Source organism: Delphinapterus leucas, chromosome 9, assembly GCF_059928025.1.
Source record: "Delphinapterus leucas isolate spDelLeu-1000000601 "Yukka" chromosome 9, BTC_Dleu_Yukka2, whole genome shotgun sequence".
In the NCBI taxonomy this organism is placed as follows: Eukaryota; Metazoa; Chordata; class Mammalia; order Artiodactyla; family Monodontidae; genus Delphinapterus; species Delphinapterus leucas.
This window is the reverse complement of record NC_143137.1, coordinates 44713641-44737809: the sequence shown is the minus strand read 5'-3', so window position 1 is coordinate 44737809 and position 24169 is coordinate 44713641. Positions and strand designations below refer to the sequence as shown.

At 39.5% G+C, this 24169-nt stretch overlaps 1 protein-coding gene across 3 annotated transcripts in view; it reads right to left on the bottom strand.

Annotated features, from left to right (window-relative positions):
* Positions 1 to 24169, bottom strand: part of PDE1C (phosphodiesterase 1C) — a 279453-nt gene that overhangs the window by 93188 nt on the left and 162096 nt on the right. For all 3 annotated transcript variants that reach the window (XM_089917542.1, XM_089917543.1, XM_022583887.2), the window contains exons 3-7: positions 17477 to 17590; positions 15487 to 15669; positions 14506 to 14572; positions 9431 to 9547; positions 7351 to 7491 (exon numbers count right to left, since the gene is read on the bottom strand). In XM_089917542.1, the coding sequence (XP_089773668.1) occupies positions 7351 to 7491; positions 9431 to 9547; positions 14506 to 14572; positions 15487 to 15669; positions 17477 to 17590 (622 nt within the window). The remainder of the gene's footprint in view (positions 1 to 7350; positions 7492 to 9430; positions 9548 to 14505; positions 14573 to 15486; positions 15670 to 17476; positions 17591 to 24169) is intronic.

Sequence of the window (24169 nt, the reverse complement as noted above, 5' to 3'; positions counted from 1 at the left end):
CCCCAACACCCTGTCCCCACCCATCTGCCCCAACTCCCTCTACCCACTCCCAAGTACCAATGTATCTCTTTTTCCAAGTTCATGCCAAGTTAATTTAACATGTTAAAATAAGATCATGAATGGGAGACAGTGTACCATCTAAATAAATCTGAATCACAGAGCATCAGCCCAGCCAGCAGAAGTGTCTAAGTAACTACATAATCACAGTTCTCACAAACAGCAGTGTAACTCCTGTCCTTATCCAAATATACTGACAAAATCCTATCTTAAGTGTAACTTACTTCTAACAAACCAAAACCAACAAATGATTAAATGAACATACAACAAACAATAAAACCATAATGAAGATTGGACTGAGCAAGAATGGAATTGGGCATTTTCAGAATGAACAATGAAGCAAGTCCCAGTGGCAAAAGCTGATTCATCACCAGTAAGGAAATGATTCCCTTTAGTGGAGCAGGAATGAGGGTTGATTAGGGCCCTATGATGACAGGCATTAAAAGCCAAAGGAACACAAACCAGGTTCATTAGGCAGTGAAGTTTACATGCAGGAGAGTAATATGGTCAGCATGCCACTGAAAGGGAGAAAGAAGAGCAGAGAACACAAAGGAAAGAAATAAGAGCTGAACTTTTGGATTGGAAAGTCCTTATAGAATGTACAGACAGTATGGAGGTCGAATCCTTACAGCTGAGCAGTTCGCTGAATGCAGAGGGGCAGGAAGAGGTTGCAGTCAAAGAAAACGATGCATTCAAGATGACCGTGACATTCCTAGCCTAAGCGGAAAGAAAAAATGGTGGGTGGCATTAAATGGCAGGATTAATAGAAACAGAGAAAGTGGGAGAAGCTATTTTGAGGGAAATGGGATTTAATATTTTAATATAGCTCAGATTTCCTTGCCTTTTCCAAATTCATTATTACTATGAACCCCGAAGGTTTTATGACCATCCATAAAATGTCAGAAATCTAAGTCCTGTGAGAATTTTATTCAAGATTTATCAAACTGTGACAAGTACAAGTCACAGATCCTATCCAGAATTTCCCTACCTACAAAATATGAGTGTCACAACTAATTCAATGACAGGGATACCCTGACAACTGGTAAAGGTAGACTTTGAATTCTGCTGTGTATGACTCAGGAGAGCAAGCTGTGCATGTATGTGGGTTGTGGGGGGACACGTGGTGGGCAGTGAAAACCTGAAGGAAAAGACACGGATAATTCCCCATTGCTAGTGGAGACATTATTAGCAAGTTCTGACTTCGATGGGTAAATGATAGAGTTTCTTTAGTAATCTGTTTCCAACTCTTATTGGTTTTCTATTGCTCCCTTAACAGATTACCATAAATGTAAGGCACACACTCCCATTTACTGGCACACGGTTCTCTAGGTCAGAAGCCAGCACCATGAGGCTGGACTTTCTGGTGAAGACCTCACAAGGCTGAAACCAAGGTGTTGGCAGGCTGTGTTCCTCCTGGAAGCTCTGTGGAAAATCCGCTTCCAGGTGCATTTCAGGGTACTGGCAGAATTCACTTCCTTCTCATGCTTTCCACTTGGGTCCTCCATCTTCAAGCAACAGCTGATTGAGTCCTGCTCACCCTTCTTCTGTCACATCTCTTGACTTTTAAGGACTCATGTGATTATACTGGGCCCACCTGAAGAATCCAGCATAACCTCCCTAGTTTAAGGCCCTCTGATTAGCAACCTTCTGTATCTGCAGAATCCCTTTTGCCATCTAATGTAACCTATTCACAAGTGTGACATCAGAGGGCAAAGGTCATGGGGGCCAAAATTCTACTGACCACAACCTTTATAAAATTACTTAGCACCAAGATGCCATTTAGATAAATGTCCTTAGTGTTTCCCTTGTAAATACAATGATGCCACATATGATCAAAAGAATAAGATACACAGCTTCTCCCTTCTAAAAAAAAAAAGCAAAGGGAAAATTAACAGCACCTTGCCTGATAAAAGCAATGAAAGGGCCAGAGGACAGGTTTGGAGTCTGGAATCTTTTGACCTAACTCAAAGGCAGACTGGAGCTCAGAGTCTGATTCATATCTATTCAATCAACAACTCTTCAATCTAATTCTGTTCAAGGATTTTCTCTTAGACGTGAGCAAAATCATTATGAAAAGATTCGAGCATCTCCTAGGCATCTTAGCTAAGCAATAATGAGTAATATAAACAGATTACAATGAGTAATACTGTTGATGTTGAAGGCCAGGCATCACTTTATCAATGGGATATTTTCATTCCCTACGTGTCTTACAGTTTATAAAGCTGAAATGATTTCAAGCATTTTCCCCTGCTTGGTTTGTAATGAAAGGTTAGCGTAACAATATGTTCTCCATTCATCAGAATGCTTCCTACTGTTTTCGTAAGCTTGCAATGAAAGAAGCCTGCTTTGAGCTGCGTTTCCAAGAGAGAGTGGGCAGGAAGTAGTTTCTATATTTAAGAATTATTCTGAATACGGCCTGAATTGATAATGAAAATTCAATGGCAAATGGCAAATGAGCTCATTTAAGAATAGTATGCAGTGCATCATGATCATTGGCTGCTATGATATAACATCTACGTAATGATAACTTGCATTAGTATAAAGACTTGAGAGTTTTTCTAGGGGGTAAAAAGGCTGTGTATGATTCACCTTTATATCTCCATAGTACACTGTACACAGTAGGTATTAACTAAAGATATGTCAAACAGATGATCTCAAAGTACATTTTCACATCCATTTTGATCCTCACCACAGTACTTCGAAGTACCACATGAGGATACTGAGGTGTAAGAATATAAGGGGTTCTTTTTTGCCACCAGCATTGCAGAAGCATGGCTAAATATTTAAATTTTTATATTTTGTATTTAAATATTAGACTGAAACCAAATCCTGGCTCTGCTACTGTATTAGTTTGCTAGAACTGCCATAACAAAATGACACAGACTAGGCAGCTTAAACAACAGAACTTTATTTTCTCAGAGTTCTGGAGGCTAGTAGTCCAAGATCAAGGTTTTAGGAGGTTTGGTTTGTGGTGACAGCTCACTTCCCAGCTTGCAGAGGGGCAGCTTTTCTCTGTATCCTCACAAGGTCTTTCCTCAGTACACATGCATGTCTGTGTCCTAATCCCTTCTTCTTAGAAGGACACCAATCATATTGGTTTAGGGCCCACCCATATGACCTTATTTTACCTGAATTATCTCTTTAAAAGTTCTATCTCCAAATACAGTCACATTCTGAGGCACTGGAGATTAGGACTTCACCACATAAATTTGAGGGAGGGGGAACAAAATTCAGCCCATGCCAGAGACTTTACAATAGGAGAATCTTAACTCTGTCAATGTGTTTCCTCCTATTTTTCCACGGAATTTGTGCCATTTTCTTTTTGATTTATTTATATAACCTGGATCTTAATCCTTGCTCTCTATGTATTTTCCTCAAGTGCTTACTTCATTATGGTGATTTTTTTTATTCTACAGAAGGTTTTAATTTCCATGTACTCAAAATAATCAATATTTTGTTATATAACTCATGTTTTGAGGCTTATTTAAGGATTTCCTTTTTCAAGGCTATACACATATCCTCATAATTTCTTCTAATGTAATCAAATTTTTATGCTCACATCTTTAATTCATTTGTCTGATATTTGGTGAATGATTTCAAGTAGGACAAAAACAGTATGTTTTTTCCAAATGAACTGTCCCCCATTTTTTGAACTGAGTTATTTTCCCTCTAATATTGTTTTCTATAGATGTGTCCTCACCTTCTCACCTGCGATTCTGTCCTTATACTCCAGTCCATGTTCCATCCCCACCAAACCACTGGGACTGGTCATGACCAGGGCACCAATGACTTCCATGTTACCAAAGGCAGTGGTCACTTCTCTGTCCTCATCCCACTAGACCTTTCAGCATGTTCCACATAAGTCACAGTTGTTTTTGGAGCACTTTCTTTCCTTGGTGTCCACAACCCCACACTCTCATGGGTTTTGTACAATGTTACTGGCCATACTTTGTTAGTTATTATTGTTGGCTATAATTCTTTACCCTCATTTTAAACTTTAGAACTGCTCCAAGACTCACTTCAGAGCCCCTCTACTTTTCTATTTATGCCCTCTCTTTATATCACGTCATCTGGTTCCATGTTCTTAAATAATATTGATATGCCCCTGAATGCTTAATCTCCATGTCCATCCCTGACCCTTCTCCAGAACTCTAGACTCCTTAGTTTTCTTCCTGCTTGACATCTCCACAATGATATCTAATAAGGATCTTAAACTCAACATGTCTGAATCAAAACTCTTGACTTCCCTTCCCCTAAAGCTTGCTTTGCTACCAGGTTCTCTCATCAACCCTGTTTATCAAACCCAAAATCTAAGATGTCCTCTTGATTCCTCTCCTTAGTGTTCCAAATCCCATTCACCACCCAATTCTTTTAACTCTACCTCAGAAACAGAACTTTTGGTCTCTATATCCCAGCAATGTCCTTCCTAGTCCAAACTACCATTATCTCACCAGTATCTCTTCTAACAAGCCACCTCAAGATCCATTCTCCACAGTAATCCTTGTCTAGTCTTTATCAGATCATCTCATTCCGTTGTCAAAACTCTTTAGTTGCCTCACACTGTACTTAGAATAACACTGGAACTCATTACCCAGGCCTACAAAGCTGACTTGGTCTGACTCCCGTTTTCTCCTCCAACTTTATTACTGCTCCTTGAATGTAGAAAAGCTGTTCTCTCGCGAGGGACTTTTTTTTTTTAAGTTGCGGTATAACTGACGTACAACATTACATTAGTTTCAGGTGTACAACACAGTGATTCAATATTTGTACACATTGCAAGATGATCACCACAGTAAGTCTCCACACCACACAGTTATAGAATTTTTTTTCTTGTGATGAGAACTTTTAAGATCTACTCTCTACGCAACTTTCAAATCCACAATACAGTATTATTAACTATAGTCACTATACTGTACATTACATCCCCATGGCTTGTCTATTTTATAAATGAAAGTGTATACATTTTGACTCCCTTTAGTCATGAGGGACGTTGTATTAATCCTGCACTAATTCTGCTGGCATACTTTCTTCAGTTCTTAGCATGGCTCAAGCCTAAGATCACAACTGTCTCAGATTAAACATTACTTCTGGAAAGATGCCTTTCCTGACTATCTAATAAAACTCCCAGTTTTCCCTATGCGGGTGCCCTATTTTAATACTCTGAAGAACACTAGTGATATTTTCTTGTTTACTTTTTCATTTGTCTTCTATCTGTAACCTCTCACTAGAGTGCACGTTCTGTAAGAGCACCAATGTATCTTCATCCTGTAAAGAAGTACCTGGCACATAAAAAGTGTTCAATAAATATTTGGGTTCAGTTTTTAAAATTCCAATCAATTCCATTGATATATTTGTCTATTTTTGCACAAATGCCACACTGTTTTTATTACTATAGCTTCAGCAGATATTTTAACATCTAGTAGAGTAAGAACTACCCCACCACACACATTGTCTTTTTCAAAACTGTTTTTTCTAAGGTTGTTAAATATCTATTTTACATAAATTTTAGACTCAGCTTATCATGTTTCATGTTAAACCCTACTGGAATTTTTATTGGTATTGCTCTGAATCTATAAACATTAGTTTGAGGAAAATCGACTTCTATTTAATACTGAGGCTTTCCATTAAAAACATGGTGTATTTCTTCACTTATTTAAACATTATTTTTGTACCCTTAGTTTTACAGTCTCCTTTTCATTAATTCTGAAGTTCTTCATGCGTAATTTATAGGTTTTTTAATAACTGTTGGGAATGTATGTTTTTCTACTATACTTGTTAATTTCCAGTGTATAAGACAGCTTTTTATCCATATCTTACTGAGGCCTTTTATATGATCTAATAATTTATAGTTGGCTTTTTTTGTTGTTTTTTTTAAGGGAGATGATCAAATTATTTTCATAGGATGCTTCTTCAACTTTTGTAGATACCATATTGCACTGACTGAGATCGCCAGAAAAATGCTCACTAGCAATATTAATATCAGCATCCCTGCTTTGCTCCATGCTTTTATTGAACCACCATTAACTATGACGTTTGCTCTAAATTTTGGGCAAAAACTATCATATTAAACAGGTTTCCTATGTAGTGTTTCTAAAATTTAAAAAACAGCTCTTTAAGCGATATTTTTAAGAAATCAGCTTTACAATAAGGAAAAAATGAAAACTGCTGAGAGGTTTGGGGGAAATCTTTAATAACAACAATTCCTAACTGTTGAGCTTCCTTTATGAGACAGAGCACTTCATACTTTTGATACTTTATTCCTAACCATCACAGTACTTTTACAGACAGAATATTTTTCACTATTTTAGAAATGAGGAAATCCTGACTCAGAGATTCAAGCAATTTATCATAGGTCACAAAATCTAATAAGTAATTATGCAAGGATTTATATGCAACTATATCTAGCTCTAGAGCCCACACTCCTCCCACTTTATTCCATATTTAATATGAGATATTAGACCAAGCCTCTCAACACGCCCTAGCAGAAAGAGATAACAAATGTGTACTGGGTTTATGGGTTAATTAATAACCACACCCCCGAAAAATGTCTATCTCCACGTCAATTCAGAAGATTTCAAAGTAAAAAGTCACAGTCTCTATTTACTATAGAGACCCAGCTGTTTGTCACTAACAGCTATACGTTTAAAATGAATGGCTTATATTAAGGTAAAGAGGGCAAAGGCACAGATAACCAAGTTGAGTAGGTCTGTTAATGCAATGAATTATAGAACAGAGATTCAAAAATATCTAAAGAGCTAAAACGTTCAAAACAAACATGAAAATTCCAAATGGTTAGAGGTAAAGACTAATCCTTAGGTTCAAAAAAATCAAATGCACATAAATGAGAATAAACAGAGTCCTTGTGAAAAAGATCTACTGGTTTAAACCAAAAGCTAACTGTGTACAGCATGGTTCCCAAGTATACTCAATACGATTTCAATATGCATGGATATCATTGTAACTGACCATAGCAAGAGATTAATAGTACCACTCTCCATATCTGGAAATACATATTTAGTTATAGAAATTATATTTAGTTTGGCCATAGCCTAGTAAGGATACAAGGCACTACCAGATATTTCTTTCATCAAGTCCAAGATGGAGAAAAATTCAAAGTTAATAAGGAACCCCAAGACTTTCCACGATTGGTTAGATAATTATTGGGGAACAGGAAGTCCATGAAACAATGCACTTCTTGTGGGTTCAACCTCATCAGAATAGAAACAGCCTCCAATTCAAAATAAATCATTATCACATCTTTTATGTAATCCAAGAGTTTCTATCTGTACTTACTGCTACTCCTGTCTTATAGAGGAGGTAATGCACAGTCTGTGTAACGTCGGCAGCGTGCATCAAATTGTGGTAAGGGTTTTTGTGCTTGCTGTATCCTACTTCCAGGGCCTCCACAAATGAGACAAGTGCAGAAATGGGGATCTGAAAGAGAGCGGCAAGGTTAATTAGCTAGTGATTTAGCAGCTTTGAGTGACGATGCAAAAGTCTAAGGTACTCTAGCTGCCTCTTTCTGAAGGCGTAAGATATCATATGAGGACATTAGAACTTTTCTAAGTTAATAAAAGTCACTGAACAAAGTATTGGATAATTTGAAAATCTAACAGGACGTCCCCGGTCCACCCTGCAAATTGTACTTTGTTCTCCAGTTCAGAGGCCCAGGGTAATGACACAGGATCATCTCAGGACATTGAGGGCAAAAAGGTAGGTGCTCATTTATTTCTCAGGCAAAGGCTCAAGTCTTTATTTCCTGAGAAATAAATGAACACATACTATGCAGCATCTCATTTACTTGTGGGAAAACATAAGTACACAAAGATCTTAAGCTATAAAATGATTGCAAACAAACACAAGCTGCCGCCTTCTGAAAACTGCACCCTTTAGAAGGAGTGACGTGTACACTGGACAGGTGAGAAAAAAACCCCTAAGACAAGTGATAGTCTGTTCTATAACAGACACAAGCTGTGTTCTTGTGTTTATTACTTGGCAATTTACTATTGGTGCCTCGCAATTTGGAAAAATACTTCCAGTTATCCTAGCCGCTTTCTGTCTCAAATAGTATAACACACACACCTTCGTTTCCTATTTGGCAGAAAGTAAGCAAGTGCAGAATGCCTGTACAAAATAAGGAGACTCGGAAAACATTGATTGTATAGTTTTCTGGATCAATTCCTTGGTTTGGGGTAAATTATCAATTACAAGACTGGGGGAAAAGGAGAGGGTGTATGTTCCACGAGACTAGAAATCACATTCATAAGAAAAAATGAGGAAAATGCTACTAGAGTGCTTCATGAGAATCCATACTATGTTCTCCCTTGGGCACATTGTTCCATATTTACTATTTGTGGATTTTTAAAATTTAAATATAGCCTTTTAGATGTGAGAGATTAATTCATTATCATTTTAAAAAATGAAGATCCAATGAACCTCGGTTCTTTGGGCTGTTCTTTGGAGATCTATGAGCCACTGAAATGCTAGGTAAAGGTGTGTGCATGTGCACAGGAACTTTCTTCTGAGGTCTTGAGGAGCCGTCAGATCTTCAAGCAGGTTTCTGATGCAAAAGAAATTAAGGACCATTGCCATAAGTGCTTATGGCTATGTAAGAAAGATATCCTGAAATGTGCAGTCCTTAGGAAAGTGATAAAGAATCATGCTGCCCAGAGAAATGAATATGTTATACAGAAAAAGACCTGCATTTTCCGGAGACTCATCCATATGATGAGAGAAATGTAATTGGCATGATATGACAGATGCCAGCAGATGACGCTAAAGTTCCCTGGAGAACCAGACGCCACCTCCAGAGTCTGTGGAATTAGAAGGCCGAGGAGGTGGAACACTGGAATCGATTCATGCTCTTTACTTAAAGGTGAAGAATTAATGTGAAGCATGAATGGCTGGGAAATACCAATGATCTGTCACAGATGATAACTGAGAATACCTGTGTGAATTTGAGCCAAGTGGCCGAAAGAGAAGTTTTTGGAGATAACACACGTGCACTCTGTCTCCATTCCTGTCTCCTTGCTGGTGGTGGTCATTAGCACACGAAGTCTCGCTGAAATGAGATCTGTGGGCAGAGCCGGCAGGGGAGCTCTGCTGGTTCAGGCTTCCAGCCATACTTCTAGGACGACTGGGATCTAAATGGGCAGCTCCAGCCTCTCCCCTCTCTCCAGCCCACCAGACAAGGGAGTGATGAAAAGTTCCCACCACAGAGGAGTCCATGGCAGTGGCTGTCCAGATGATGCTTCCCAAGTCACCCCAGAGAGTTTTCAGTCTACATTAAAAGGATCCTCTTGGTCTTAGCCCCCAAATCATGCAAGTATGGACAAATGTGTGCAGTTTTTTTTTTTTTTAATTAGACACTGACCTTGAAACGGCTGATCAAATCATAGCGTGTGAGTAATTCATAGAAAATGAATTTCAGTGCATGATCCCCGCTGGCTTCATTGAGGGAAAAGACATCAAATGACCACTTGTCCACATCCTACAGGAGAGGATGGAGAGAAATAATTCATTAGTTGGTAGCCACTTACACAGCTACTAATCTCCCTACTTTGGAGTTAGCCCACAGCACTCACCTGGGTATTCACAGCCTAAGACTCTAATACCCTTTCCACTCTCAAACTGTTTCCAATATGGCAGTCCTACATAGCACTTACTGATAAAATATTCAATAGTTTTATTAGTAATAACAATAGCTATAATTTATTGGGTACCTACCATTCTGATCAGTGATAAACATGTAATCTTTCCCGAAGACAACTCTAAGTGGTAGGTATGATCAGTCACATCTTACAGATGAGAAAACTGAGAAGTTACCTCATTTCCCTAAGACCCATGGCAAGCAAGTGCTAAGGACAAAACATGAACACATGTTCAACTGATGCCTAAACTCAGGCTCTTTCCGTTAACCTTCTACTATCTCTGCCGAATTCCAAAATTTTAATTGATTTCACAATAACCTAGGGTGTTCCCTACTCTAAACTTCTCCCAAGCCCCATGATACTATCTCCTGACTTCCTCTTAGTCCACCACTGAGAATGCTAACCCACTTAAAAGTGTTCAGAAACACGCATATAGATCACAAAATAATGTGTCACCTCAACAATCCAAACTGCTGAGCTGAAACCGAGGAGAGAGCCCTCATTTCACGGGATAGAAAAATGCTACCACTTCTGGAGTCACTGATCTGGGGACTGAGCCCTCAAATCTGTAAGTCACTTTACTGAAAAAGTAAAACTAAGAGCTAAGCTGAACACACTCCTCACACACTGCTCCTGAAGTTCAAAGCCTTATTTGTCCATAAATAGCGACTCCAAAACGCTGTCTGATGTGTCTTTGACTTATAACTAGCTACTTGTGGGTGTTATGAACAAAGATGTGTTTAAGCAATAATTAAAGCAATAGTCATTTGGTTTCTCAGTGTACCAAGAGTCTCCCTTTCAGTGGTTAAGAAAAGTGTGCTGCCATGAGTGTGACAATAAGGACCCATATGAGACCACATTGAGTTCAGGCTACGTGTCAGATGGTCCCCTGGAAGAGACCTTGGCTCTCAGGAACTGCTGGATCCAGTGACTCCCACCTCAGCCCTCACTGCATTCCAACATCATCTATCCATCCCAATCCTGTCCCTCTCCAAATATCCCAACCATCAAGATCACCCCAAGACCATGAACAGTCTCTCTCATGGATGCCAAGGCACAGGAAAACCAAATTGTATATAGGTGAAACCAAACATTTCCAAAAGGGTTTCAAATAGATTGTTTCAATTCACACTTGGTGGTAACCTCACCTCAGGCTTCAATAATTTCTCCTCCATTATAATAACTAAAGAAATAGCTACAAGTATTAGGGACATTTTCTGTGCCAGGCACAGTGGGAAGTGTTGATACACATTTGCAAACCCTCACAACTCTAGAAACGGGTATCACTTTCCCCAGTTTCACAGATGGCAACCTCAGAGAGATGAAGTGTCTAATGCCAACTGGTAGCAGAACCACGTAATAACCCCACTGACACCCCTTGGTGATACCATTACTGACAAATGACATTGTAAACTCAATGAATACATGCTGTGACCCAAGCCTCATGCCCTAAATACCCCAATAGGGCCTAGGCCATCGACAGTGGAGTCGTTTAAGATTAATCCAAGACCTAAAGCTTCACCTTGGCTACTGTAATTGGCATTGTCATGACAGCCACTGTCTAGCCAATAGTCCTAAAGAAAAGTCCACTGACAACTCAGTAGATAGGAAAACCCTTTGTCATATCCGACAATTTTTAATCCTCTTCACTGGAATGAATGAAAAAGAGAAAAGCTCTCTAACACTGGAAATCAAGAGATTATCATAGTAAAAAGTCAAGATTTATTCTGAATATTAAGTCTTAGAGAAACAGAAGGATGAGTAAATACAGACAGTGAGATAGACATTCACTCCAGCCCCTCATTTTTGGGAAGGCTTAGCTGTGATTCTCAAATTTCAGTGTTCTTTAGAACCACCTGGGGTACTCAGAAAAAAATGTCGATTCTCTGGTGGAGGGCTCTGCAGAATCCTGGCTTGCGGCCTGGAATCTGCATTTTAACAAGCACCTTAAACCATTCTTCCTTTCTTAGCAAATTTGGCCCAAGCACCATTCCTGTGGAAACACTGCATGAATTTCCTATTAGTCTAAAGTGAAGAAAGCCTGACCTCTTCATCTCCTCCTGCTTTAAACCTGGAGTCTATCCAGAGTGTCTCTTCCTGAGTCACACAATAGATGCCCTTCTAAAGAACAGCACAATTCTACATTTCCAATAACCCCACCTTAGAAGGTTAGAGATAAAACACCCCAAATTAGAAGTGAGTATTCATTGCATGGAAACAAATAAAAAGAACAAAACTGCAACATATTTAAAATTTAGGAATTGGTGGTGGTGAAGTATTCTCTTTACTTAAATGTTATTTTATGCCATGTTCTTACATTAATCACAAAGGTTAACATGACAGTAGCATGATGATTATTTTATTGACTTGTATTCTCTCAGGCTTTAGGGAAATTTTCTGTAATAGAAGAAAACAATAGTGATTCCATATAAATTGCTGGCACTGGAGTGAAAATAACCTTTTTCTAACAGGCACTACATAAAAAAAGAATCTACGTCGTATCTCCAATTCACCTCCAATCCACTGAAAATAAAACTGGAGTCTAGGGATGCAGAAAAATATTACATTGTAAAAAGGTCTTGAACTTCTGCAGTAAACAGAGCATACAACCAAGAGAAACGACAGCTTTAGCCTTCTGTACATATCAGCAATAGTGTGGAGAAGGACAGCAATTCAGAGAGTTAGTATTTACTTTTTGTCTGAATCATCAAGGTAACATTCCCCTCAGAAAGACAACATGTGTGCCTCTGAGAATTACTTTTCCCTAAGCATAAAACAACAATTCATGCACATCACAGGTTGTTCCACATTTCTTCAATTATTCTGCATAGAAAAGATGCTCCAATTTGGAAGAAATATTTTCATAAATTTCTTAGTACTGGTATAACCACCTGTATTTATGTTCATGATAAAGGAAGAAATTAAGGATAAAAGATGCTTTTAGGGCTTCCCTGGTGGCTCAGTGGTTGAGAGTCCGCCTGCCGATGCAGGGGACACGGGTTCGTGCCCCGGTCCAGGAAGACCCCACTTGCTGCGGAGCAGCTAGGCCCGTAAGCAATGGCCACTGAGCCTGCGCGTCTGGAGTCTGTGCTCTGCAACGGGAGAGGCCCGTGTACCGAAAAAAAAAAAAAAAAGGTGCTTTCAATGTTCCCAAGATTTTCATTGAATGTTTCGGGTTCAATTATGAAAATCAATGCAACTTCATAGTGGGTGTTATGAAACATCAAATCTCATGAAGTGATTTCACAGATTAAATGGGAAACATTACTGTAAATTACACAATAATTTATTCGGCATTAGAGTGGGGGTTGAAGAAGAGGGAGAGAAAACATGTGTCTTCTTGCTGTTTCCTTCCTGAGCATCCTACCTGTCCTAGATCAGGGGTCTCCAACCCCCAGCCTCTGACTGGTACCAGTCTGCGTCTTGTTAGGAACCAGGCCGCACAGCAGGAGTTGAGCAGCAGGCGAGCGAGCGAAGCTTCATCTGCCTATCCCCGTCGCTCCCCATAGCTCGCATTACCACCCTCCCCACCCTACCCCCCGTCCGTGTAAAAATGTCTTCCATGAAACTGGTCCCTGGTGCCAAAAAGTTTGGGGACTGCTGTCCTAGATGACTTAAGAAGAAACATAAAATGGAGAACTGAGGATCTGAATATATAGGGTCTCCCAAATTCAGCTAGTGAATGTCTCTGAGTCAAGAGAAAGGGACTATGAAATATAAAAGCAAAATGACCCTCAAGGGCCCTCTCTTGACATTAAATTGATCAAGAAGCACTCCCACCTCTGATTCTGTGAAAAGGGAATTTAAATTATCTTCTGAAAATTTCATCAGGAATACACTTTTCAGGTTTCAGAGAAAGACTAAAATAGCTTTAAGAAGAGTCAGAATGCTGGGATGCCCCTGAGCAAGTTGACACAACTCCCTGTGTAGGCACCAGGCAATGTCAACCAGTTCTGTGGTCCTGAACCTTAGCACGGCCCCTCCTTCAAATCCAGAAGTCAAATCAGCTTCAGCACAGCTGGGATATCCTTAGACCAATGGGTCTGAATGAACACACTTCTACAGGAATACATCTACTTGGGGGCTCTTAGAGATACTCTATACAATTCCAAGAGCTTGTCTGATTGGGAGTCATCTTGCAGTATTTAGCCCCTTTAAACTCAAGCATCTGTGTGACTTCCCATGGAACTTCTGGGCTCAGTGAGGGACTTGGGAAAACAGTAGGATATATGAAGAGGACAAGGGCTCTGGAGGACATACTTTCATACAGTAATATGTTACTGAGAGCTTAGCTTACTATGTGCCTGGAACTCTGGTATCAAACCTCAGTTCTGTCTCTGTGTCTTTTTTTTTTTTTTAGTCTCACTGAGTCTTAGTTTCTTCATCTATAAAATGGATATAGAACAGGTAAGCAGATAATGGTGGAATTATAATCACCAAAGATCCTCTTAATGCTGAATATTTATAACCAGTACAAATTTGATCTCCTACGGCCAAAGTCAGACTGAGTCTCATAATGCCAGATCGCTATACAGATCACTAAACCACTCCAAGAGAGTAGAAAGAAATGAAACCAAACAAGAGTTCAATTTTTTAAAAATTTGGCAGTACAAAGGCTGAAAAGATAGTGATACCGTTAGAACGAATAGCAAAAAGATAATGAAGGAAATAAGTCAGGAATGACTAGGAAAACTGTAAATAGAATTGTAAATGAAAATGTCTTATTTTCTAACAAAAAATTTAACTGTACTTTTTATAAGGTACCTTGAACATTGTAAGACCTTTTCCTTGGTATTACCTTTAATGCTTCAATAACAGCTGGTGGGTAGCTCAGTCCAACCATGTTTGATGTTCGTCTATACATTCTGGCAAAGTCAGAAGGGAAAAATGCAATATTATGTCTTACAAAGAAGAATTAGCAGGCCACAGACTTATACCAGTATTGACAATTAACAAGAAGTCATGTCATCTGATGGACCCACGGAACCTAAAATTTCTTTTATAACCTTTTTCATAGTCATTCAAGTGGCCTATGAAATGAAATGAAAGCAATCCCAAACATGTACAGCATTGGAAATAAAAAAAATTAAGCCTATGTGCCCCAAATTGGAAATTAAATTATTAAAATGGGTCTCCTGTTCTGCTGGAAGTGAATTATAGTATAGCACGGACAGTATGTAGTGTAGTACTTTAACCTGAAAAAGAACTCCTATGGGCAACTTATTTAGAAGAGCTTGTTCTTTAGAACTGTCAAAAACTAGAGAGAACTTCGAGCTGACCATGGCATTTCTAAAATGTGTAATTGTGTGATAAGGGTTGTAGGAAGAATAAATCGATTTCTGGAATCCATTTCTGGGGAAGGGGGGCAATTTAATTTCAGAGAGCAAAGTTGGAAAGTGTCATGCGGAACTCCTTGAATGAACTCCTCCCTGGCTCAATACCCTCAACAAAGCATCCCTGGCCTGTTCCAAATGTAGACATCATCCATATGTGTCAAATGATGACGGATGAGACGTCCTTCTTTAAAAATTAGAGACTCAACTCAAACTAAATCTTCTCTAGTTAACATTAACAAAAAGAATTCAAAGCAAAGGCAAAAGCTTGTCCTAACGATGCTGCGGAGATATGTTTTTGCCATCTCTCATTCAAGACTGTCTGTTTCCACCCAGAATTTTCAGCATTTATAAAGATACCAAAACTACATCAAAGCAAAGCCTTTGGTTGTTAGAAACTGGTGTCCCTTTTGCTGCTTTGGTCACTGAATGACAGCCATCTTTACCTCTCCACAAATATCCCAGCTTGCACTGCGTGGACGATGCTCTTGAACCGCGGCTTCTCCTCGCTCCTTCTGAGTATCATCCCCATCTGCCGTGTAAAGGTGGAGGCCAGCCAGTCTCGGACCTCAGAAGGCACCGCATCTGACTGAATGTCACTGAGCTCATCCTCTGTATCCAGGAGTCTCCTGAACCCAAGAAACAGAACCAGGACACAGATTAAATCTGAATTTAGAGCTCTCTGTTCAAAGCAGCTGTTCCTACTCTCCACCCCACCTGCATACGCAGGTGCAAAGAAACCAAAATAAATTGGCCACAAAAAAATCCAGCGCCTTTTAGACAAGGCTTGTGAAAGCCCACCCTTTGTTTGTTTCAGGCTGGACAAAGGAACAAAGGAATCAGAGAAAGTCAAAGATACTTTATCTCAGGCTTGGTAGGTCTGAGACACATTGCACTCAGGAGCACCCAGTATCTTTATTCCTAGATGGTTTGTGGAATTTGAATGGAATCTAAACCTTCCATTTTAAAATGCATTCACCAGGAGGTTTATTTCATAGATGGCCATGTGGCATTATTTTGTTTTAAAAATAATGGCACTTAAAAACTATAGACAACAATACTGTATTATAAACTTCACACTTGCTAAGAGCCTAGATCTTAATAGTTCCCATCACAAAAAATAATAATTAGGTGTTAGTTAACGCTACAGTAGTAATCATATTGTAATATATAAATATATCAAGTCAACACATCGTACATCTTAAACTTACACAGTGTTACATGTCAATTACATCTCAATAAAAATAAATTTTAAAAAAGAAAAAGAAAGATTTTGCAAAGTATTATCCAAATCACATCAACCCAGTCCTCTGAAGTAATGAACCCAAATAATATCAACTGCTATTCTCTCTAGTTTGTTAGGACATTACAGAAACTTAAATGTCTAAATTTAAGCAAAATTTCCAAAACAATGCAGTTCTTTATTTGAGCACAGTGATTTAAGTCAGCTGTCAGGTGTGCTCGGCAGATTTTTCAAATGTGTTCATAGGTCAGGCTAGAACAGAAGTAGTAATAAATTACAATAAAACTTTGAATATTGTATTTTATACTTATACTAAGCACTACTAAAAATAAGCAGTAAAAACAGGTGTCAATGGAAAATTTTGTTTTGTTTTTTTTCTCTTTAGACCCATCAATTGAGAGGTAGGGGAGAAAAATGTAACATCTGGGAAAAAACTACGGTATCAAATTTCCTTAAATTAGGAACCAAGCATATCACAGAAAACCAAGCCACACGATTCTTAGATTACTGGGAAATCCTTTTGGATTGGAATTTGGCATAGCAAAGTAATACAACACAAATACTAACAGAGAAGCTTGTCTGAAGTAGAAAAAAGAAGAAAAGCCTTTCATGTTTACAATTTCCACATTTTTCTAAAGAAAAGCAATTTTGTTACTTTCAAATTCATTTTACAATAGTAACCGGAAGTGCTTTAGTATTTATGGATAATTCAAGTGGAGAGGGTCTGCTAAGTAAATCAATAACAAACCTAAGGATTAAGGGAGGAATACTGGGTGTTTAAGAGAACAAATGCTTCTCCATCCCTTCAGGAGCTTCCATTTACAGATAGATAACGTGAATTAAAACATGAACATAATTTTTAGGCTGAGATGGATAATATTCAATAATTCCAGTTGAACTTTACGTTTGATTAAAAATCTCGTAAGATTTTTAAAAATCACTTTTTTTCCTCTTACATTTTCTTACTTCACTGTCATAATGGGCATATGAGAGGTAAGTTCTATTAGCTCCTTTTTATAAATGAGCATGTACAGAGGATATGTGATATCCAAATCTACCCCATTTGTTTGTGAAAACTAAAGCTCCAAGACCAATCATTTGAATGCTACCTCCTACATGCCATGGGGGACATTTCAGAAAAGCCATATAACAGAAAATTTATATTACCACATCAACTTGCCATTTTAGCTTACCTGGTTTCATCAATGTATACAGATTCAAGCACTGTGGCTGCATATTCCAAATTCTTCTTAAGATCTACCACTGAAGCCTCCCCTCTTTCTAATTGTTTGACCAAAGACCGTAACCTGGGGGGAAAAGACATGATTCAATTAGAATAGAGGAAAAACAATTAGAGGAAACCAAAGATAATCCTACAATTAGAGGGACACAGTTTACAGCCATTAAATATTTTTATTTATCCCAATATATCTGAAAGGAAAATATAAATCTAATGATGGAACTGACCAGTATTTCTCAAAGAAGCAAGTTATAAAATAAATACACACATTTTTTCCACTCTAAATCAAGAACAAAAATATTCTCATCTACCAGGCACTGACAGCCCCCAACACTTTCTAACTACCTTTTATCTTGCTAAGAGTTTCCTAAATTATCAGTGATTTTGCTTCTCTTCTGATTTTCGTATTTTTTGGTCCTAACTGTATGTAGTAAAGCATGACCAGCAACAACATCACCAAACACTGCTTGAGATCCTGCTATGTTGCAGGTACTTTGTTCAGCTGTGACCATAGAGAATAGCAGTCCCATGGCCCACACATGTTCCAAGACAGATGAGGAGACGTAGACCACCAAAATAACCACAGAAGGCTCCATAAGGAATACATGAAGGCAAACTTTTACTGGACAGGAAGAATTCCTCTAGGAGCAGATAAATACCCTAGTTTTGTTTTTTGTTTTTTTTAAGGAGGATGGATGACAAACCAAGGTACTGAGGACAAGACCTTTCCCACTGCTAGTCAAGAGTTCCAGACAGTAGAAGAGAAACAATAAAACATGCTCTCCTCTTATGTATATGAACACTATCCCCACAGAAAAGGACTCAGTACATATGAGAGCAATAAAATGCCAACAGATTATCAAAGACCAGCAACTGGGAACACTGTAAATACCACAGAGATATGGAGATTGGACAACTCTTCAGGCTCTTTGACAGCCAGCAAAGAACAGAAACTTTGAGGACAACCTTCGGTTTGAATTGTACATCACATAGTATTAGCTCTGCAATCCCAGGCAATAGCTGAATGTCAGCTATAAAATGAAGAAGCAACCACCAAATTTCCTAGGTTGATATAAAGATTCAATCAAATTGATATTGATGTAGTCACATCAACCATGTGACCTACGATTGGTAATTTTTTTCAGCTTTACTGAATATAATTGATATATAACATTGTGTCCTTATACAACATGATGATTTGATACACATATATGTTGCAAAATGACTACCACATAAGGCTAGTTAATACAGCCAAAACCTCATAAATTTAATTTCTTTTTCTGGTGAGAACATTTAGGATTTACTATTCTAGCAACTTTCGTATACAATACTTAAAACCAGTACTTGCTAACTATAACCACCAGGTTATACATTAGATCCCCAGAATTCATTTATCTTACAACTGTAAGTCTGTACTCTGAACAACTTCCCCCATTTCCCCGTTGTTTTTTTAAAAGGCATTTGTTATCATTATTGTCATTGTTGTTATTCAGTGACCTTGGTCATCAGAGGTAACCAGAGAGAAACATGCTATCAGGATACTTAAGATTATTATCAAGTCTCCATTTCCCAAGGGTGCTCCCACTTTCCTGACTTCAAAATATCCTCAGATTTGCATTTATAAGAGAGCACAGGTCAACATCTCTGCAAGGCATAAACTATTCCCCTCCAGATCTACATGAAAATGATCAACAATAAGGAAAGAGGAAAAACTCAGGATCACCCTTAAAAAGTAGGCAAGAGGGTCAGCCATACAAAATAAATTCCCAGGAATTTCAGCGATGTAAAATACAGAGGAAATTAGACTGAGGGTAGTGGCTACCTGACTTGTGAATCTCCAACATGCAAAAGGGAAATATGCAAAGGAAATCAGCAGAGGCCTCTGCAGGCTTGGAGGTGAGGGTTAGCCTGTGGATCCCATTAGCAGCACTAGGAAGTGTTCTGGTTTCAAAGGCAGTGTGAGACAGGGAGTTGGCATGGAAGGGTTTATCAGTCCCTCACATACAGTGGACAGCCAGCCTGCCAAACAATGGGGAGACTGCAGAAGCAAGACCTGAGAGTTGTTCCAAATAAGAAATGGAAGCTCTTTAGCAAAACACATTCCTGGCTAAGTCTGCCTCCAATTCAGACTCTCACCTCCAGAAGCCCAACTACCCCCAGCCTGTTTTGACTCTCCACTGGCAAGGAAAAATGAGGGTAAGCTTAAACTTCCTAAAAATGTTCTCCCTTGATTTGGGGCTTAAAGATTCTACCAGGAATTGACACGAATCCCTAATAGGACCCATCTCAGCTCTCAAAATGTGAGAGAAGACAAAACATAAAAAATGATGACGGAAACTACAAGACTAACAGAAGTAAGAACCAGATGACTCTATCTTCCTACAAAAGGGAAATAAGAAATAAACAAACAGAAGCAGCTTTAATCAGATAAGTTTTCCTAGACTGAAGAAAAACCTTTATAAGCAGATGAAAATGGATCAAATAAAACCAGAAAAAGAAATCCAACATATGCAGTTGTAATTTTTTACCTCCAAGAATTTTAAAAAAAGGCGAAAACTGTTGAGAAAAAAATATATTACTTACAAAGTAACAAAAATTCAAGCTGGCCATAAGACTTCAACCATGCCAAATATCAAAAAGCAATTTAATAACAACACCAATTTTTGAAAATAATATGGTATAATTCAAGATATCTATATCTACCTAAGTATACTAGGACTGCCATGTATATGTGAAGCCAACAAATACATTCTCAGTTGTGGACAAGCTCAAAATTTCATCATTAATATGCTTTTCCAGAAAACAAAAACAAAAAAACTTTAAGGCCAACTGTGGGACAGTGATCTTTCAAGGAGGATAGATTCATGAATCTCCAATTAAAGTGACTCATGACCGGAGGAGGTTCAAGATGGCAGAAGAGTAAGACGCGGAGATCACCTTCCTCCCCACAAATACATCAGAAATACATTTACATGTGGAACAGCTCCTACAGAACACCTACTGAACGCTGGCAGAAGACCTCAGACCTCCCAAAAGGCAAGAAACTCTCCACGTACCTGGGTATGGCAAAAGAAAAAAGAATAAAGAGACCAAAGAATAGGGACGGGACCTGCACCAGTGGGGAGTGAGCTGTGAATGAGGAAAGGTTTGCACACACTAGGAAGGCCCTTCGCGGGCGGAGACTGCGGGTGGCGGGGGGGAGGGGGGGCGGAAGCTTCGGAGCCGCGCCTCAGAGGAGAGCTCAGCAACAGGGGTGCGGAGGGGAAAGCGGAAAGATTCCCACACAGAGGATCAGGGCCGACCAGCACTCACCAGCCTGAGAGGCTTGTCTGCTCACCTGCCGGGGCGGGCGGGGCTGGGAGCTGAGGCTCGGGCTTCAGTCGGAGCAACGGCAGAGGACTGGGGTTGGCTGTGTGAACATAGCCTGAAGGGGCTAGTGCACCACGACTAGCCGGGAGGGAGTCCGGAAAAAGGTCTGGAGCTGCCGAAGAGGCAAGAGACTTTTTTTTCCCTCTTTGTTTCCTGGTGCGCGAGGAGAGAGGGATTAAGAGCGCCGCTTAAAGGAGCTCCAGAGACGGGCGCGAGCCGTGGCTACCCGCGCGGACCCCAGAGACGGGCATGAGACGCTAAGGCTGCTCCTGCCGCCACCAAGAAGCCTGTGTGCGAGCACAGGTCACTCTCCACAACTTTAGTCCGGGGAGCCTGTGCAGCCCCCCACTGCCAGGGTTCCGGAATCCAGGGACAACTTCCCCGGGAGAACGCACAGCGCGCCTCAGGCTGGTGCAAAGTCATGCCGGCCTCTGCCGCGCAGGCTCGCCTCGCATCCGTACCCCTCCCTTCCCCTGGCCTGAGTGAGCCAGAGCCCCCGAATCAGCGGCTCCTTTAACCTCGTCCTGTCTGAGCGAAGAACAGACGCCCTCAGGCGACCTACATGCAGAAATAGGGCCAAATCCAAAGCTGAACCCCGGGAGCTGTGCGAACAAAGAAGAGAAAGGGAAATCTCTCCCAGCAGCCACAGAAGCAGCGGATTAAATCTCCACAGTCAACTTGATGTACCCTGCATCAGTGGAATACCTGAATAGAAAACAAATCATCCCAAATTGAGGAGGTAGACTTCGGGGGCAACAATATATATACATTTTTCCCTACTTCTGTTTTTGTGCGTGTGTATGTGTATCTGTGTGTGATTTTGTCTATATAGCTTTGCTTTTACCATTTGTCCTAGGGTTCTGTCCATTTTTTTTTATTACTTAAAAAATTTTTTTTCTTAATAATTATTTTTTATTTTAATAACTTTATTTTATTTTACCTTCTTCTTTCCTTCCTTCCTTCCTTCCTTCCTTCCTTCCTTCCTTCCTTCCTTCCTCTTTCTCTCTCTTTCTTTCTTCTCTCCCTTTTATTCTGAGCCATGTGGAGGACACGTTCTTAGTGCTCCAGCCAGGCATCAGGGCTGTGGCACTGAGGTGGGAGTGCCAAGTTCAGGACACTGGTCCACAAGAGACCTCCCAGCTCCACGTAATATCAAACGGTGAAAATCTCCCAGAGATCTCCATCTCAACGCCAAGACCCAGCTCCACTCAACGATCAGCAAGCTATAGTGCAGGACACCCTGTGCCGAACAACTAGCAAGACAGGAACACAACCCCATCCATGAGCACAGAGGCTGCGTAAAATCATAATAAGGCCACAGACACCAAAAAAACACCACCAGATGTAGACCTGCCCACCAGAAAGACAAGACCCAGCCTCATCCACCAGAACACAGGCACTACTCCCCTCGACCAGGAAGCCTACACAACCCACTGAACCAACCTTAGCCACTGGGGACAGACACCAAAAAAAACAGAAACTACGAACCTTCAGCCTGCGAAAATGAGACCCCAAACACAGTAAGTTAAGCAAAATGAGAAGACAGAGAAATACACAGCAGATGAAGGAGCAAGGCAAAAACCCACCAGAGCTAACAAATGAAGAGGAAATAGCCTGTATACCTGAAAAAGAATTCAGAATAATGATGGTAAAGATATCCAAAATCTTGGAAATAGTATGGAGAAAATACAAGAAACATTTAACAAGGACCTAGAATAACTAAAGAGCAAACAAAAAGAGATGAACAACACAATAAATGAAATTAAAAATTCTCTAGAAGGGATCAATAGCAGAAAAACTGAGGTAGAAGAACGGATAACTGACCTGGAAGATAAAATAGTGGAAATAACTACTGCAGAGCAGAATAAAGAAAAAAGAATGAAAAGAATTGAGGACAGCCTCAGAGACCTCTGGGACAACATCAAATACACCAACATTCGAATTATAGGGGTCCCAGAAGAAGAACAGAAAAAGAAAGGGACTGAGAAAATATTTGAAGAGATTGTAGTTGAAAACTTCCCTAATATGGGAAAGGAAATAGTTAATCAAGTCCAGGAAGCACAGAGAGTCCCATACAGGATAAAACCAAGGAGAAACACGCCAAGACACATATTAATCAAACTATCAAAAATTATATACAAAGAAAAGAATTAAAAGCAGCAAGGGAAAAACAACAAATAATATACAAGGGAATCCACATAAGGTTAACAGCTGATCTTTCAGCAGAAACTCTGCAAGCAAGAAGGGAGTGGCAGGACATATTTAAAGTGATGAAAGAGAAAAACCTACAACCAAGAATACTCCACCCAGCAAGGGTCTCATTCACATTCGACAGAGAAATTAAAACCTTTACAGACAAGCAAAAGTTAAGAGAATTCAGCACCACCAAACCAGCTTTACAACAAATGCTAAAGGAACTTCTCTAAGCAGGAAACACGAGAGAAGGAAAAGACCTACAATAATAAACCCAAAACAATTAAGAAAACGGTAATAGGAACATACATATTGATAACCTTAAACGTAAATGGATTAAATGCTCCAACCAAAAGACATAGACTGGCTGAATGGATACAAAAACAAGACCCATATATATGCTGTCTACAAGAGACCCACTTCAGACACAGGGACACATAGAGACTGAAACTGAGGGGATGGAATAAGATATTCCACGCAAATGGAAATCAAAAGAAAGCTGGAGTAGCAATTCTCATAACAGACAAAATAGACTTTGAAACAAAGACTATTATAAGAGACAAATAAGGACACTACATAATGATCAAGGGATCAATCCAAAAAGAAGATATAACAACTGTAAATATTTATGCACCCAACATAGGAGCACCTCAATACATAAGGCAAAAACTAACAGCCATAAAAGGGGAAATCGACAGTAACACAATCATAGTAGGGGACTGTAATGCCCCACTTTCACCAATGGACAGATCATCGAAAATGAAAATAAATAAGGAAACACAAGCTTTAAGTGATACATTAAACAAGATGGACTTAATTGATATTTATAGGACATTCCATCCAAAAACAACAGAATACACATTCTTCTCAAGTGCTCATGGAACATTCTCCAGGATAGATCATATCTTGGGTCACAAATCAAGCCTTAGTAAATTTAAGAAAATTGAAATCATATCAAGGATCTTTTCTGACCACAACACTATGAGACTAGATATCAATTACAGAAAAAAATCTGTAAGAAATACAAACACATGGAGGCTAAACAACACACTACTCAATAACCAAGAGATCACTGAAGAAATCA